The sequence below is a fragment of the Cheilinus undulatus genome, linkage group 8 (genome assembly GCF_018320785.1).
Source record: "Cheilinus undulatus linkage group 8, ASM1832078v1, whole genome shotgun sequence".
Taxonomy (NCBI): Eukaryota; Metazoa; Chordata; class Actinopteri; order Labriformes; family Labridae; genus Cheilinus; species Cheilinus undulatus.
Genome location: NC_054872.1, coordinates 37,541,295 through 37,559,345, shown reverse-complemented (window position 1 = coordinate 37,559,345; position 18,051 = coordinate 37,541,295). Strand labels below are relative to the sequence as shown.

The window sequence follows — 18,051 nt, the reverse complement described above, 5'->3', positions numbered from 1 at the left end:
TGATATGACTGTTTTTGTCAGTTGTTCTTTGGTGCGATGACCCTTTCCAGTTGAGTCTAAAGAGGAAAACAAAATAAGAACATCACATTAACTTTTGAAGCAAGTTCTAGAGGAAGGTATTTGTCTTTGGTTTGTGGTTATGGAACATTACCTTAAGCTGCTGGTTGGTTCTCTTGAATAACTGGATCTCCTCAGCATGCTTCTTTTCTTCAATCTGTCGCCTTTCATTTTCCCTTTTTTCAACTGCATCACATTGAGCTTTGAGTTCGTTCACTTGCTTCTTCAGCTCCAGCTTCTCATCCACTAGATCAGCAATCTGAGTATTTAAGAAGAAAGGCTTGTAAGTTTGTTCCAGTACAGGATCAGTGAAGTCAATAATAATCATCATTTTAGTTAAACTCTGAAAGAGAAATGCTGCTCTCTGCTGGATATAAAACTGAATAACTATACAATTAATCCTTAAGCTTCTGTGGCAAAATTTTCTCTTTACTATTTATGAATGCAAATGTTTCTCTTTGGGGTTTCCCTAAAAGCTATTTTTGTAGTACTAGCAGTGCTAAAAATGGTTAAACCCCTTGGATGTCTTACCCTTGTATTAACTTTATAAATCAATCATGGTCAATATAATTCAGCTTTTTGACAAAAAAAACTATTAAAATACCTCTTTAACGTCAAAGTGAAAGCAGATTTCTACAAAGTAATGTCAGTTAAATAAAAATGTCAAGTAAAACAAGTGATTTCATAGACATTCCCCCAGTTTAAAGTGACTGACCTAATTCAACAAAAGTCCAGCCAACTGGTGCTAGTAGTCTCACAATTAGTGATTTGGGGATCACCTGAGTGCAGTGACTGTTTCTCAGTTGACTGAAGTATAAAGACACCTGAGCCCGGAAGGCCCAGTCACTGGTTAATTCCTGACTACCATTACACCATGAAATCAAAACAACACTCCAAGCAACTCAGAAAAGGTTATTGAAAAGAATAAGTTGGGACATGTACAAAAAATTATCCGGGCACTGAACATCCTTCACAGTTCAGTTAAATGTTCAGTTAAATCCATCGTTTAGAAACTGAAGGAATATGGCACGTGTTAATCTGCCTACGAGGTGCAGATGTCCCTTGAAGGCTTGTAAAAGTAGAGGGTTAAATGAATGCAGCAAAATAAAGGAAATTCCTGGAGGACAGTCTTATCTGCAAAATAACTATGGTTTGGCTTGGGAGAGGATTTATTTTTCCAGGAAGATAATGACCTGAAGCATACCATGAAAGCTACACAGAAATGGTTTAAAGCTGACAAGATGAATGTTACGGAGTGGCTGTGTCGAAGCCCAGAATTCAGTCCAACAGAGAACTTGTGGCTGGACTTGAAAAGGACTGTTCACACTCAATCCCTGTGCAACCTGACAGAGCTGGAGCAGTTTTAAAGGAAGAATGGAGTAAAATTGCAGTGTCTAGATGTGTATGACTGACTGAGACCTATCCACACAGACTCAGTGTTGTGATTGCAGCCAATGGGGCTTCTACTAAACACTCACTTGGAGGGGGTGAATTTTTATGCACTTATTTTACATAACATTTTTATTTAACTGACATTACTTTGTAGAAATCAGTTTTCACTTTTTGTCAAAAAAGCCAAATTAAATTGATCATAACTGATTTATAAAATCAATAAAATTGTAAAAAACATACAAGAGGGTGAATACTTTATATGGGCACTGTATAAGAAATATGTTAATGTACTTACTTTTTTCTCCATGTCAGCCTTTCCTTTCTCCGACTGAAGTGCTTTCCTCATACCAAACGCCACACTGCTTGTATACAGAGTCTGGTAGGCATCTATTGTCATTTGAATCTCATCTCTGACCCGTAACAGCAGCAGACCCCTCTCAGCACAGTTGATAGTCACCTGTCTGATCAGCTCATCTTAAAGAGAGAGAAAAGTAGACAGTGAAGTTATTGATACAGTGGGTAAAGATGATTGGTCCACAAATTCATCAGAAAAATTACGTTTAAAGGACATTTAATTCAATCCATTTATATAAAAAACTAACTCTGATGCATTTCCTATCCTCATCAGTACTTTTCAACATAGTGGCCTGAATGTTTATTAGTACTGGTGCCACCTCCTCACCAAAGCACTGGGAATAGAGCTCTCTGCGGACAGGACAGATTCCTGTCCATCTGGCCTGCCTTTGCTGCAGCTTTGTGTCCAGCAGCTCCTCCAAATTAATGACATCTGTTCTTGTACAAGGTGCACTTGACACTTGCTGCACCCACAGTTGGTTTCCGTCCATCCATTCCCTGCAATAACAGTAGTCAAGATAAACAAAAGTGGTATGAACTTGTTGAATGATGTATTGTAGATCTGGAGGACTATACCTTGGTGGAAGGATGGTGTTTAGAATCTCCTGATCTTCCTGCTTGGTGGAATCAGCTGAAGTGGATTTTGGTTTAGGAGGTGGTGGAACAGGCGTGGCAGAGTCCAGAAGTGGCTGAGGACTCACTTTCAAAGGGCGGGCCTGCAGTGAAAGGGTTGTAACACTTTTTATTAACTATGTTTAATCTAATAATCTAAGTACAAGATTAAAAATGTTCTCTGTTTATCAGCAAATAGATACAATTAATAAAAGTAAAAATAATGATTACGACATTTAAAAACATTAAACATGCATACAGTATTTTAGAGGGAAGTGTTGAAACTTTTCAGTTTAAATGCTTAGATGACCTTTGTGTGGTTTACACATGTCAGTGTCGGTGGTTTTAACATTGGAAAAAAGTAGGCGATTAGCTGATGCCTCAACATATAGCCATTAATCGTGCACCAAATGTTAGCACATGTCTAAAATTGCTTTGAATAAAAACAAAGACTTGTATTTTGAATGTCAATAAGAGGGCAAGAGTGAATAAAATAGCATCAGAATATAGTTGCACAGAATCCATGGGGCTTGGAGTCCAGTGTGATGGGTTGAGGTGCCATGCCATCTGCTGCTGTTGGTCCCCTGTGCTTTAGGGTAAATGCTGTCAACCAGCTGCCAGGGGACTTTAGAGCGCTTCATGCTTCCATCAGCTGAGTAGCTTTACGGAGCCCCTATTTCCTTTTTCATGGCACATGGCACCTGCCCAAGGTGAAGCCAAAACTACCAGAAACTGGTTTACTGACCATGTTTGATTGGCCAGCCAACCAGCCTGACCTGACCAACCTAGAGATTCTTTGTGGTATTATCAAGAGGAAGATGACACCAGATTCAACAATACAGACAAGATAAAGGCTGCTGTCAAAGCAATGTGGGCTTCATAACACAAAGCAGTGCCACAGACTGGCTTCATGCTACCATGTCACACTTGATATAGTTTATTGATATATTTCTGTATATCAATACATGTTCTGATTTATCTCCTATCTAATATTTTGAGATAGTGAATTTTTGCATTTCAAAAAATGAACGTTTTCATGATATGCTAAGTGTTTGAGATGCCACTGTATGTAAACAAACAAACATTAACGTTTTGAATTCATGTCTGTATTTCTGTATTTTTTTCCCTGCCTGGCATATCTGACCTCCGTCACCCATAACTTTAAAGTTAACTGAATTCAACTCCCCCACTTTGTAAACTTACCTTGGGTGACTTTCTGTCCGTGCTTTTGCTGATCAAAACTGGATTGTCATATTTGAGGAGAGACTCTGCTGGTGGAATCATTTTTTTCAATATTTAGTCAATTCGAAAGACACTTTGTTTGAGATTCAGTTTCAGAAAAGCCGTTGCTGTTTCGGAGCATTAAAGCTCAGTGTTTCTGTTGCCATAGCAACGGTGTCCCTGCGTTCCATTTTTGGTTGCCCGACTGGAATCGGCGGTTAGATATTTTTCAGACTTTTTGTAGATAAATGAATTCTTTATTTTAACCAACGTGCTTGGTTGTTGTTTTTTTTTTTTTTTTTTACAAAACTGTATTTTCGTATATATTATACTTGAACTGTTTATTTTTGTACCCTAGTGTTCATTTAAATAACTGGCGGAACAAAGTAAATCGGTTAGAGCACAACTGTATGTACATTTTTTCCGGTTTTATTTTTTTTCATTTAAAATGCCACATCTATAAAAACAAAAATAAAGTGACGGAACAAATGTAAAAACAAAAATATGGCAACAAATACCGGAATTATTTCTCTCTGGACAACCGGAAGCGGAAGTTGCGTAATTTGTGTTACTGTCGAAGTTTATGGTCCAAACGTTTTTGAGTTTCCCTTTGTTTCGTATATGGTTTTTACAGAAATCAGATGTAAGTTTGGTCAAAAAACGATTAAATTAGCTAACATATTTTAAGATGACCAAAGAAAAACGACACAGGAGGAGAGAATCTCCGGAGCGGGAGTCTAAAGTGAAGATAAAGCAGGAGAAGCTGAGCCCGGTAAGGCCACAGAGATCACGCCGCTCTCGGTCTCGATCCAGCGGCCACTCAAGTCCACCGAGGAGACGAACGAGCAGGTAATTTAGATATAATGTTGTCAAATTACTTACTATACGAGTGTTTGACAAGTCATTATTAGCCGTAAGCATGTTTGCCCAAACCCACTCACCAAACAGCACTGACCTCGTGTTTGTCGTATTTGGACCATAGAAACCTGTTTTGTAAATATCTTTATTTAATATTCTGTTTCTGTGCTCTTCATGTAGGTCCCCTGTTAGGACGAGGGACCGATCTCCGGCTAGAAGAGAGACGTCTCCCACAAGGAGAGGCAGCAGATCACCCAGAAACCGGAGAAGCCGTAGTCCTCATCGTGGTGCTGATGTCAAAATAAAACGGGTGATTAAGTTCTATTTATTAGCAATAAAATCTCAAAACATTTGTTTTCGAGTAATTAGTCGCCATTTTTGTTAAATCGTAAATTTAAAAATTTAACATTTCAATAACTCAAAGTTACTGATGGCTCGTTTACTGCAAATACAATCAGGGTCCAAATCAGTCTCAGAAATGACAAACAAACTGTATCATCATCAGCCCTGAAAAATAAGTAGAAGTTTCAGACTCAGGACGTTTTACCATGTTTTCTGTGTTTATACAAACAAAATAAATGGGGAATGGGTTTAACAAACACCACTTCAAATGACAAAAAGGTTTAATTTGAGTATATCATATTCTGTCTATAATAACTAGTGCTGTCAGCTGATCAAAGAAATTAATCTAACTGATTATAAACTTTGTAAATATTACATCAGTTTATTGCATATGTTAATCTTCATTTAAACTTCATTTGAAGTATATGTTGATCTCGTGTAAATTTGTATCTGTTTTATTGAAAGTTAAAACAAATTGAACTTCAGAAATATTCTTAGGATGATGAAACAGGAATATACAAGTTTTGACATGTGCCGCTCAAATTTTAAGTTGGTGTCAAACTAGGCGCCCAGATTTTTTGCGACTGGTTTGACATTGCTCAATAAGGATCCGGCTGATGGCAGCATATCTTGGGTGATTTGCTGAGGTCCAACTTAAAGGATTTCTACGTTATTAGAATTTAATTGTAAAAAACTACAAGACATCCAGATCTAAATCTCGGACAGGCAGCCGTTCACAGAACTCAGCATATCAAGGTCTATGGATTTAATGGGGAAGTACAACCAGGTATCATCAACATAAAAACTATTAAAAAACATTGTATCTATTTATGACCCAGCAGGAGCATATATAGAGAGAGAATAAAATTGGCCCCAGGACAGACCCCTGAGGCTCACCATACTTCAATTCTGAGAACACAGAATTACATAACTCCTTCTGCTTTACTGCCAAGGCAAATGGTGCCTCTATCAACAGATTACCCTCTTACTGACATGAACTCATGTTGACACTGCTATTGTTTTCATCGAAAAGATTTCATTATACTTTGAACATTCGATGCTGGCAGCTATTAGGGAAATAATTTCTTGTGTTTTGTAAAAAATTGTCACTACTTTTCATTCAGCACAGGGTGTTCTGAGTTTAACAGGTTGTGCTTTCAATTTGCAAGCTGTATAAGAGGGGGTAATGGTTGGCCCAGATAGCATTGTTACCTAAAGGTCCAATAAGATTCAACAGATGCCTACTAGAGTAAGATACCTGTATAATAAAAGAAATATAACTAAAAATATATTACTTTGTTTAAAAGTTGCTCTAAAAAAAGAGTTTACAAAGAGCTGCCATGACAAAACAAAATCCTTGGTATTCAGAAATCCTTGTACCAACTGAAACCTTTACAGTGAGGCTAAACTAAAGCAGGACGAGTTAAGGGTCTAGTCGAAACAACCTTTACATAGAGGACAGGAGGATAATGAAAGATAAGAATTGTAAAGAGATACAAAATAATATTTAACAAAACAAGAATGTAATGGTAATGAGAGCAAGACAAGAACCAAAGCTCTCAAATCAACACTAATGTGCTAATTAGGTTGTCAGAGCTACCCATGTAACTACAGTAACACTGCATCCCAGGTATAAGTGGTATAGGTTTACAAAACCACAACTGTGTAACATACCAGATACCACAATGGCAATCACACAAACTCATTGGTGTTTACATCTGTTTAAGAGTGTTAACATGCCAAGTTTGTTTTTGACCAATAATTTAAAGTAACATTCTCCTGATTGTCTTACAGGAGCGAGAGGATCATCGGTCGAGTGGAGATGAGCGGAGAAGAAGAAACAACCAGCCAGAAGAAAGAAGGAGCAGGTGGGAATCAGACAGACCCCAGGACAGAGACCGAAGCAGAGACCGGCACAGAGAACGAGACGCACTTGCCTCCCAACAAGCTGAGAGACAGCAACATGACGAGCGGCGCAGGGAAAATCGCCAAAGACGTGAAGAAAACGAAGAGCAAGATTTCGGTAGGTCAGAAGAAGGAAATGACGACCCAAACGCTGCTCCTGCTGAGAAGGAGAAGCCCAACTTTGGACTGTCCGGGGCGTTGACAGAAGATACGAACACATTCCGAGGGGTTGTGATCAAGTACAACGAGCCACCTGAAGCTCGCATTCCCAAACGCAGATGGCGACTGTACCCTTTCAAGAATGACGAACCCCTCCCAGTCATGTACATTCACAGACAGAGTGCCTATTTGTTGGGGAGGCAGAGGAGAATCGCTGACATCCCCATTGACCACCCATCCTGCTCTAAGCAACATGCAGTATTCCAGTACAGGTAAGAGAGAGGGTCATCAGCACACTGTTTAATTTTTCTTTTTTCTAGAATTGTTCAAATGTATAGAGTGCTGTGAAAAACCTTTAGGCATGTCTTAGCTAAACTTGAGACTGAAGTAAGTCATGTAATGGCAAGTAAGTCCACACGAAGACAGGAAAGAGGATTGTCACACTCCAGGTCGTACTCTGGATATCCTTGCATATTACCAGGAGCACGGGAAAATAATCTGTTGAGAAAATAACTAAATCCACACCTTTAGGGTGGAGCAAAAGGTGGTTTTGGCAAGTAAATACAGCCTAGGTACTGTCCAGGCAGGTTGTGGAGTTGCCAGGAGTCTCTGGTTGTGCTGTGGATTTCCCAAGGGCCTAAACCCACCAGTAGTCTATGGGCATACGTATAACCAGGGGTGTAAAGGCCCAGAGAAAAGAGATGTTGTTGAGCTTGACCTTGGCTGCCAAGTGTCACACGTGTGTTGAAGTGTTGAGCTTGACCCTAGCATCCTCCCTACTTCTTCAGCCCTGCATTGTGGTATTGTGAGCCTCACGATGAACCCTTAGTGCCCTTCATGCCTAAAACTTATGCATGTGACTGTATAGTTTGACAAGAATTACAGTATTTGTCACTGTATGTTTTTTATCTGTAATTAAGTTTCCCTTTCGGTCTTTCTTTGCAGACTGGTGGAGTTTACACGAGCAGACGGTACCACCGGACGCAGGGTTCGGCCTTACATCATTGACTTGGGCTCCGGCAACGGCACCTACCTGAACAACCAGCGTATCGAAGCCCAGCGTTATTATGAACTCAAAGAAAAGGACGTTCTCAAGTTTGGATTCAGCAGCCGCGAATACGTCCTCCTGCACGAGTTCTCTGATACATCTGAAGTAGACAAAAAGCAGGAAGATGAGGAAGACGAGGGCCTCGATGAGTAAACAGCACTCATAGACTCTTAAACCGAAGTTCATTCAGGTTAGATAACATCATCATCAACCTTTTCTCAAACAGTTGTATCTGCAGGGAGTGGAACAATAATGCGGATTACATTGAAACAATGAAACACAGCTGGGTTGTATATTATGTAAGTACCAAACTGTTGCTTAAACCTGCCACAACTGTCTCAAAGAAGACTTCCTATTCTCAGGTTGTTTGTGTAATGTCAGTGTGACGCATGACTGATCTCACAGCAGACTGTGCTCACAACATAAAGTGCTTGGTGCCAGATAGAGATGTCTAGCCAAGTGAAATAGTTGATTATATTTTTGGATTACAGCACTGCGTGCATAGTTTAGCTGAAGGCTCATCTCTTGTCGATGTCTATGGGCTATTTATGTCATTGTACATGATATGTGGAATGTGAACTCTAGATTCATGTTTATAAGCATCATTTATTGTAAGAGTTTAACATTACAGACTTTTAACATGTAATGATATTGCCTTCTTTGCTTTGTAGTGCAGGGAAAAAAGTTGATTCTGTTCTTTGTGTAAGGAGTTTTTATTTTTGTCTTTACTGAAGCCCACATCATTTATAGTAAAGTTCCTTTTATGTACTGTAAATAAAGACAGTGAAAGTTTGCATTGTTTGAAGAGTTTTGGTTAAGAGCTGTGCAAATTTCTGAGAATTTTCTCAATTTTCATTTTACAAATAAAGAACTACCTTAGAAGCATTTTAAGAAATGTATACTGGTATTTATGATAAGAACTAGCATTGAGGAGGTTGGCTTTAGTACACTGGAGGTCACTGTTCAGCCCTCTGGAGGTGTCATGGACTAACTGAATGAAACCCTAGCAAACCGGTGTTCCTACTTGACAAATCTGGTGGAGCGCTACATTTTTGCTGCCACCAGTTTGTGGTTTAGTTTTGGGGGGCAATATTAATGGCTTAACTAGTTTTAGGAATTTCCTCACAGTGCTTATCCTTTTAGTAGGATTCAAGTTTCCCTTTTTTACTTCAAATCTGGACTCATGTTTGAAAATATCTTATTAACTGGTTAACTGGCATAATTGGTTTTGGTTGAATTTTCTTATTACACCTCCCTTGAGGAATGTCTTTGTGTTGATTTGGTTGCCCCCTGTAGACAACATAATTCCTTATCCTTGCATCTGTTGTCTTCACGTGCATAGGAGGTGTTTTGTGTTAAAAAAAATCTCATTCTGTAGAAAGTGTACAAAAGGCTGTTTCTTCATAAGTCTGACAACTGCTAGGCAGCAGATAAAGACTTTAAAAATTACTATCTACAAACAATCAGTCTTGTTGCTGACGGTCACATTTCCCTCTGTGTGTCATAAAGAGGAATCTAGTTGTATTTCAGTCGGTTTCATGGCCAGTTAAAACCACATGACAGGAGCTTTAATTCTATGTAAAATGACAAAGTCAGTGGAAATTAAGTAACTTCCAGATGTGGTATTGAGATTGGGACAAACCTACAAAAACCAATGCATTACATTATCAGTTTCTACATTGTTTCCTAGGGATGAAGTGCATTGTGATCTCTGCTGATTAAAAAAACATTTCCAGTAAAGAAAAACAAGGTATACATACACCGATCACAATATTAGGCACGACTGTTTAACTGCTTATCAAAGCAAATATTTAATTAGCCAATCACATGGTGGAAACAAATCCATTTAATGCATTTGAGAATGAAGACAAGGTTAGGACAATGATCTGAAGTCCAAACTGAACATCAGAATGTGAGAAAAAGGGTGTTACAAGTGACTTATGCCAGGTAGGCTTTTATGTTGTTTATGACATATTCTGATTCAGTTGAATGTTGCAGCCGACCAGATAATGTTTTCCCAGATTTTTTTGTCCAATTTTGGTGAGCTCGTGTGAATTTTAGCCTCAGTTTACTGTTGTTAGCTGACAGAAATGACACCTAGTGTGGTCTTTTGTTGATCTAGCTTATCTGCAATCTACAATTCCTGAAGAGTTAATAGAGCTCAAAACATTATAGGACAGAAAATTTAAGTAACTAAAAAAAAAACAGTATTTTTCAGTAGCAGGTACTAAACCATATCAACTCAATTTACTTATAAATATATGTTAGATTAACTTAACTTTTCCAGTTAAACTACACTGTGGAAACCTTCCTACACTTAAAAACTGGTTAAATCCAACTCATATTTAAGTATTTTTTGTACATTTTCATGTTCTTGGTCCTCTGCAATTTTCCCTTATTCAATCTCATACTTAAATCTTGAACATTTATGACACTCAAGGTAGGCCAACTTGAGTGACTACAAGTGACGATAACAGGTTAAACATAAAGGGAACAGACAGCATTTTTACAGCTATCAGAATCCACACAGTCTCTTCTAACAACGTGAAACCTGACTTTTGTGTCAGATGAAGTTTCATTGTTTTAAATTCTTTAGTTTTTCCTTTTTTATTAATACATTTCAGCATAATAATGTCTAACAGTTCATTTGATCCCTTTAAAACTAATATTGTAAAATGAATGAATTCATGAAGAACAGGAGTGTACAAGGAAAAGGGAAGGAAAAGGACAAAACAAAGATTAGAGCCTTGAGTAACACACTGTACAAAGAAGAATGAGATAATGAAATTTGATCATAAGTGTTCTTTGTCATTAACAGTTGGTATTTTTTTAATTATTTATGAAGTTTCAAAGCTTATTTAATAAGAGTTATTCCAGAGACAGAATCAAAGAGATATTTAAGTTCAGCATAGAACAAACAAATATAAGGAACAGTTTTGTGCCTATGAATATGACATTTGTCAATAATGCAGATAAGCTGAAGAGCATTGTCAGTACATTGTGTATTGTCAGTACAATACAGTGCAGAGCAAACCATGTCCTCCTCTGATATTGGTATCAGTCTATTAAAACTTTGATGAAACAGCAGAGACACTTCAACCCAAAATGTCCGAGAGAGTACAGTTAAAGAAAAGGTAGGGGTTTGATTCAACTTCTGTCTTACAGGAAGAACATGTTGGAGTAATACCTGTACATTTGTTTCAGGGTTAATGAACCTGTGTGATATTTTCATGAGAACTCAGTTTATTTGACCATATTTTCTCTGCTGAAATACCTGAAAAAGATCATTTCCATAAAAGAGTCAATCTGAGTTAAAATCCTTGTCCTGAGGATGGCAGTTATCACACATATGTGCAATCACAAACATGATCCTCTCCACCTAGTGAGTACTTAGATGTAGTCCAAAGGACCATAGAATTATGTATATCTGATTAGAATTAGCAACCTTGGTGGTGTACTTGTAACACAGTTAAATTACTTCATAAAACATTTATACCCTTAACAGAGTCTTTATGCATAGAGGCTCTCTCTGTCAGTGATTTAATCCAAAACAAAGATTATGCCCGTATCAATCCACTGTTTTATGCACACAGACTTGTTTCTTGATAAACATGCAGATAGCTTCATACAGTATTAAGCACACATGTAGAGAAAGTTTATCTTTGAAAGTAATCATCCAAGCTTTAAGGGCCTGTTTGTAAAAATTGGAACACAGGAATTTTATCACAATTATAGTTAGGCTAGAAGGTAATAGAGATTATAGGTCACTATACTTATCACATTAGCACACTTGGAATGGAGAAGCAATGATAGTTATTAGTTTTGGCAATTCTTTAACTACACTCTTTTATCATCATTAACAAAGCTTTGTATAAGGAAAACAGTAGTATACATCTACAGGGCATAATTTATACATTTATATGTTATTAGTTTCAAAAGTATCTCATGGTCTTGCATCAGACTTCCTTTAAGTAATGGTTCAAGTTCATGACCCAGGGTGTTCCCTCAGATCCTTGGCTTCTTCTCTCTTAGCTGTTCCACAGAGCAGAACAAAAACTTGCAAAGCAATTATGCTCCTAAACAGGGGAACATCCATCCAGATGAGCTGAGAGGAGCTAAAAAATAATAGGCCTTTAAATGCAATAAAACTCATTTGGCTTTCAAGTACTACTTTATAATTTAATTTCTATTAAAATGATCACCACCATGACACTATTCTATTCTATTCTATTATATTCTACTTTAAATTCACATTTTAATGTTTAATAGATGGCTTAAGTATCTAGATTTAATTCTAGTTGTACTTACTCTGTTTGTTTTTTTGCCCATGTTATAAACAATCATTTTACATATTTTTATGAATGCTTAGTCCCTCTACCCCTAAGTCTGCAGAACATCCATGGTTTTATTAAAGAATTCCAATTTTGCCTCATGTGACCACAGAACAGTTTTCCTTTTTGCCTCAGTCCATTTAAATGAGCACGTGTGGGTGTGCTTAGCACACAGGGCATGTGATGCGCCAGTGCAGTAGTGTTGGAGTTAGTTTGTGCTTGTAGTTAGTGCATGCTGCATGTCGCTTTCTGCTTGCTACTCTCTGCTTTCAGCTGCTGCCACTGGATAGCCCTTCTTCTTGAGGGGTGAAAAGAGGAGCCGAGTGCGTAAGCCTCCTTAGCCGGTACATAGCCTCTCCACTGCCAAGATCTTGTACACGCCTCCTCGTGGCCACGCACGGTAACTGGTACCTCGCGGTTCCAGGCGAAGTTGTACAGGATCTCGGAGCAGCAGTGGGCCCCAGAGACGTGGCATCCACTGGCACTCGGACGTGCACTGATGCTCGTCAACCACTGCCCCAGTTATGGGTAAATAGCCCCAACTATGGGTAAATAGTGAAGACCTCAACAGTGGACCGGGCGGAAGATGGTGGAGGCACCACAACGGCTGGGAAGGTGGATGAAGGCTGCAGCAAAGGCAGGTCCCCAGTCGTCTTGGTTCCCATGCCACTGGATCCTGGCCCGTTCAATGCGAAGGACTGTGTGGAGGCTGACGGTGCAGGAGCAGATCTCACGCACAGGCGTCCTCCCGAAAGGGATCAACCGGACCGTCATCTTAAAAAAATGTCACATAGACCTTAAAACCTGGGAGGATACAGCAACTAAGAGGGCATCATGGAAACAGCTTGTCTAGGAGGGAGCCGCATGTTACAATGACGATCTCCTCAGTGCTGCAGAAGCAAAATGCAGTCTCAGAAAGGAGAAGGCTTCCACCAAAATGGCCCAGAGCAAACCCACAATCCTCACGGCCCATCCCTGCCCACACTGCACCAAAGTATGCGGCTCCAGGATCGGCCTCTTCACCCACCTGAAGACCCACAGGAACCAATAAGGAGGACAGTCATACTCGACCTCGAGTGACTGCCGATGATGATGATGATTTAAATGAGCTTAGGCCCAGAGAAAAAGGCTGCGTTTTTGAATCTTGCTCAAAAATGGCTTCTTTTTTGCATCATATCCATCTTTAACTTGCACTTGTGGATGGCATGGTGAACTGTGGTCACAGTCAGTAATTTCTGTAAGTGTCCCTGAGCCCATGCAGTGGTTTCCAGTACAGAATCATACCTGTTTTGAATGCAATGGTGCCTGATGGCCTGAAGATCTCGAGCTTCTAATATTGCCCTTTGGCCTTGTCCCTTACATGCAGATATTTCTCCAGATCCTCTGAATCAGCCCACCCCCCAGTGCTGTATTTTACTCTATTTCAGGGGTGTCCAAACTACTCTAATTGAGGGCCACATATAGAAATTTATAAGAATGGTGGCACCACTTTCATACACCACACCTTGAGGATATTAAAGTTACAAACCAATCTAATGTAGACTAAGATATTTTTTTGTGATTGAGAGTGCTCACATGGCTTGTTGGTGGTTGACAAGACAAACAGCCAATCAATTTAAGGATTCTGGAGAGACCAATCTCACTTCAGGGGAGCCTGGTTGGTCCTGGCTACCACTGGCTGCATACCTGGAACATTATTGGTGCTTCTGTAAGCTGCGGTAATTAATTAGGACATTATAAATAAAGATAAGATTATTGCTCTGGTTGCCAATATGTTTACCATGAACACTGTCATCTTAGTTCAGTCACAAATTGAAAAAAACTTCTTGTCAAAATGTTTGTTTGAAGAATTAGCATGGTAGTACCTCCCACTACTACTTAACTAATATGTATTATACAGTCAAAGAAGAGCTTCATAGCCAAATGTGGGCCATATTTTATTTTATTTTCAAAATTGGATAGTGGGCCGCACTTGGCCCCTGTTTGGACACCCCTGATCTATTTGATACAAATTTCAGACTGTTGACAGATTAATTTAGTTGCTTTTGATTCAATAATAACACTAATTACTAAGAAAAATAAATAAAAATGCACCTTTCATTGCAGGCTTCCCTCCCCCTTCCCTACGCTCATGGATGTGGGATATTCAAAGTCTTTGTATTTTATAATAAGGAGTATTTTCTGAAAATGTTCCACAATTTTTAGCTGCAGTTTTTCCACCTATCTGCAGGCTACTCCTAGAGACTCTGCCTGTCTTAAGTCTCCCAATACCCAGTCATGTTAATGACCTACTGCCAAATAATCTAATTAGTAACTAAATGCTCTTCCATCTGTTTTTATTAGTAACACTTACTTTTCCAGCCTTTTGTTGCCCTGTCCCTACTATTTGAGCTGTTTTTGCAATTCAAAATAAGATAATTAGGAAATGGTAAAATGTCTCAGTTTCAACCTCTGATATGTTGTTTATGATCTATTTTGAATAAATCTGCTATACTTCTATACCAATGCGTCACTAATGTATAAAAAAGTATTTGGTGTTTAAAATTTACAAATAAACAGGTTAATGACCTTTTACATATGATGGGTCAACTATTAAGTAGGGTTTTATTAATTCTTTAAAGTGTGTAGTTACCTTACAGTCCACAGTTACAGTGAAGCGTTTCTTTAGCAGTTTTCCTCAGCAGAGGTCATGAGAGAGTCGAGGCTGGCCTGGGTGGTGTTCAGTTTCAGTGTGAGAATGTCAGCGGGCGGGGCGGACCAGGGGAGGAGAAGAGGGCGGGTCGAGTGGAGAGGAGTACCGGGAATGTTAGTGGATACTCGGTGCGAGAGGAGGCGGCGACCTACCTGGGGATTTACTAGATGGAGCAACTCTGTATTTTCATGGAAGCTCTTCTAAAGAACTAAATGCACTATTGAGCTCATTTGGGAAAATGTACACGACAGAGCGCAGGCGAATGAGCCTGCACGAGGTGAAGAGGAAAGACCCGGTTTGGGTGTCAGCCGGGAGTTTGTGGCAGGACTCCCTGGCCATCGACCTGAGTGGCGGTAAACATATCGTCTCTCCCCGGAGCCGTACCAGAGCTGCGTCCGTGGCATACATAGTCAACGAGGACGCATCCATGCCACAGACTGAGGAGAATTTATCCCTGAAATGTGTGAAGGAAGCCTGCGCGGACGCTCACGCTGTCTTCAAAACCATTTCTTTTGAGAGAATCTCTCTGGGCACCACAGACATCCTGGATAGTTTCTACAACGCAGGCAAGTGCAGGCACGCTGACTGTAGGAGTAGGATGACAAACACGCAAAGTACGTAAACGCAAACTGACCCCTTTTATTACGTCTGCTACAGATGTGGCAGTGGTGGAGATGAGTGACTCCTTCTGCCAGCCTTCACTTTTCTATCACCTCGGGGTGAGAGAAAGTTTCAGCATGACCAACAACATCATACTGTACTGTTACAAGAAAGATAGTGACCTGCAGGCTATCAAGGTAACGTCAAAAGAAACGCCCTGATTATATCTTTGTAATTTAGTCAGTTTAGCTAAACTGCTTTAGGAAAAGTGAGCAACAAACCCAGGGGCCCCAAAAGTCAACAGTGAAAGACTAAAGCTGGAGCTGACTAATATTTTCCACAACTACTCTGCTGATTATTGTCTAAATAAGTGGTTCCCAGACTTTTTTCCCCTTACACCCCCCCTCCCCACCACCCTTCATATCTAAGAAAAGCGAAGCCCCACAGGACCCACTTGGGAAAAAATAAACTTAATTTTTCATTAAGAATACACCAATATAAAACAGAAGATACACTTGACAAAAGATCTATGTATAACATCCATGAGACCGTATTAGGGACACCTTTTTTCTTTTCAAGAAGAAAAACCTGAAAATTCTCAAGTTTAAAGCCATGAATTTACACACAAAAATATTATTTTACTCTTAATGTCATAAATGTATACGTGAAACAAAACATAGAACTTTTAAGCTTATAAATTTGAAAAGTGATAGGTTGTAAATTGTAAATTTATGATGCTTAAAACTCAAAATTTATGAGTCAATACTGTTAAAATTTAAGACTTTTTAAAGAAATTTCTAGTATTACTCAAAAATTATGACTTTAAACTCTAAAATTCTGAGTTTGTTTTCTTGTGAATATACAACTTAATAATCTCATTTTTTTCCTTTTTTTCTCCAAAAAATCCACATCCTCTTTATTTTTTGATATTCTAGGGTAGTCTTAACACTTTGTAATTATGTTTCTAATAATCTTCTTTTTTAAAAATATTTGCACATCTAATTTTCACATATCAGAGCAGACAAGACCTGGTGCCCCCCTGAGATCTTAGGCGCCACCTTAGGGACCCTAGGTTGGGAGCAACTGGTTTAAACCTAAAGAATATTCATTAACAAAAGGCCCACATAAGTCCAGATTATCATCTTATTTTCAAATAAACTTACTTAGATCAGTCAAGTGTTGCTGCTTTATGAAACGACTTGTGAGAATTTAAATAACTGAAGCTTTCAAACAAGGTTGCAGCCCTCATGTTTAATTTGAGTCAATATAAAGATGCCATTGAGACAATGCTCTAGGGGCATTCTCTGCTCATTATTTCACATCAATCATAGACTAAGTTATACTAACATAGCAGTATAGATTGTTCTTGGTTCGTATAGTAAACACGTTTTTCCCACTGATGGCACTGTGATTTATGGGAGTGAGATGAAAGGGTGCCAAAACAAGCCCATCAGGGAATTTTGCTGCAGGGCTGCTGAGCATGTTAACTGTAGTATGGCTTCATAGATATTTTCTGTTTTGAATTTTTAGCAGATTAAATTCCTGAATAATCAGAGAATTATGAACCAACTATTTCAGACCGAAATGTTTAGTTTTGAAAGGCTTATAACACTAAATGCAGCACTGTACAGACCTTTTAGGCATGTTTAGGCAAAAAACTTGAGGCTGAATGAAGGCGTAGATGTGGCGAGTTAGCCGCCTGAGCGTGCCACTGGGTGGAAAGGAGGACTGCTACAACCTCAGTAATGCTCTGGATGTCCTTGTATATTACCTGGCAGTGTTGGGGTAGTTACTCAAAAACAGTAACCAATTACACATTACAAGTTACTGTCTAAAAAAGTAAAGTTACATTACTTTGTTACTCAAAACTAAAAGTAACTAGTTACACTACTAGTTACATTATTGCATTACACAATGTGAACTGAGATCCTCTGTAATCTACCTGCTGATGAAAAATACATGCAAAACCTCACATATTCCCACATTAGTGTAATCTAATGTAATGGCAATACTTCATTCATTAAAAAGCGCAAGGATATGTGACTGATGTCAGCATGAGAAGTGATGTTACCAGACAGTTAGTCTGCAGTCAAGTACGTCTGTAATGTGTCATGTTAAGTCAAGCTGATGATAAGGTCAACAAAAGACAGTCACTGCCTCTTGATAATAAGGAGGACGGACACAATACCTCTCCCTTCTCCTCTTGAATACAGAAAAGGTGACCGCAAAGTTGTGAAAATCAGATCAAAAACAGAACAGTATGTCTGGAACAAAGCCGCAGAAGATAACGTTATCTGCTGCCACAAGCCTATTTATCTCTTTTTTTGTGGTTAACTGTGGCTGATGTTGAAAATCAAGCTGTGGCTGCCTGGTAGGTTTTGGCATCATGCATTTATCTTGAGCATCACTTGGGCTTTTGGTGTCCTTACTGGCCTTGTGTTAGTGTGCTGCCTTTGCAGGTATTTGGACACATTTTATGC

General features: G+C 39.0%; 3 protein-coding genes across 3 annotated transcripts in view; 2 read left to right on the top strand and 1 right to left on the bottom strand.

Annotated features, from left to right (window-relative positions):
• Window positions 1-2: 2 nt before the first annotated feature.
• On the bottom strand, window positions 3-3,741 carry dnali1 (dynein, axonemal, light intermediate chain 1). The gene is made up of 6 exons (XM_041794376.1): window positions 3,619-3,741; window positions 2,380-2,519; window positions 2,132-2,301; window positions 1,745-1,923; window positions 152-316; window positions 3-56 (listed from the first exon to the last, which is right to left on the bottom strand). The coding sequence occupies exons 1-6, from the start codon at window positions 3,697-3,699 to the stop codon at window positions 18-20; spliced, it is 774 nt and encodes a 257-aa protein (XP_041650310.1). The 5' UTR covers window positions 3,700-3,741; the 3' UTR covers window positions 3-17.
• A 448-nt stretch (window positions 3,742-4,189) lies between these two features.
• Window positions 4,190-8,742, top strand: snip1 (Smad nuclear interacting protein). The gene is made up of 4 exons (XM_041794506.1): window positions 4,190-4,485; window positions 4,675-4,804; window positions 6,631-7,172; window positions 7,846-8,742. The coding sequence occupies exons 1-4, from the start codon at window positions 4,325-4,327 to the stop codon at window positions 8,099-8,101; spliced, it is 1,089 nt and encodes a 362-aa protein (XP_041650440.1). The 5' UTR covers window positions 4,190-4,324; the 3' UTR covers window positions 8,102-8,742.
• Window positions 8,743-15,101: 6,359 nt separating this feature from the next.
• si:ch211-1i11.3 (mitogen-activated protein kinase kinase kinase 5) overlaps window positions 15,102-18,051 on the top strand; it is a 32,840-nt gene continuing 29,890 nt past the window's right edge. The window contains exons 1-2 of the mRNA XM_041793553.1: window positions 15,102-15,537; window positions 15,629-15,768. Coding sequence (XP_041649487.1) covers window positions 15,210-15,537; window positions 15,629-15,768 — 468 coding nt within the window. The 5' untranslated portion in view covers window positions 15,102-15,209. The remainder of the gene's footprint in view (window positions 15,538-15,628; window positions 15,769-18,051) is intronic.

Bases quoted from the DNA above. Each gene is read 5' to 3' on its own strand.
- snip1 (XM_041794506.1), top strand. From the start codon at position 4,325: ATGACCAAAGAAAAACGACACAGGAGGAGAGAATCTCCGGAGCGGGAG. The intron at 4,805-6,630 runs GTGATTAAGTTC...ATTGTCTTACAG, and splicing joins CTGATGTCAAAATAAAACGG to GAGCGAGAGGATCATCGGTC. The intron at 7,173-7,845 runs GTAAGAGAGAGG...CTTTCTTTGCAG, and splicing joins CATGCAGTATTCCAGTACAG to ACTGGTGGAGTTTACACGAG.
- dnali1 (XM_041794376.1), bottom strand. From the start codon at position 3,699: ATGATTCCACCAGCAGAGTCTCTCCTCAAATATGACAATCCAGTTTTG. The intron at 2,520-3,618 runs GTAAGTTTACAA...CTTTCACTGCAG, and splicing joins CGGACAGAAAGTCACCCAAG to GCCCGCCCTTTGAAAGTGAG. The intron at 1,924-2,131 runs GTGAGGAGGTGG...TCTCTCTTTAAG, and splicing joins GCTCTATTCCCAGTGCTTTG to ATGAGCTGATCAGACAGGTG.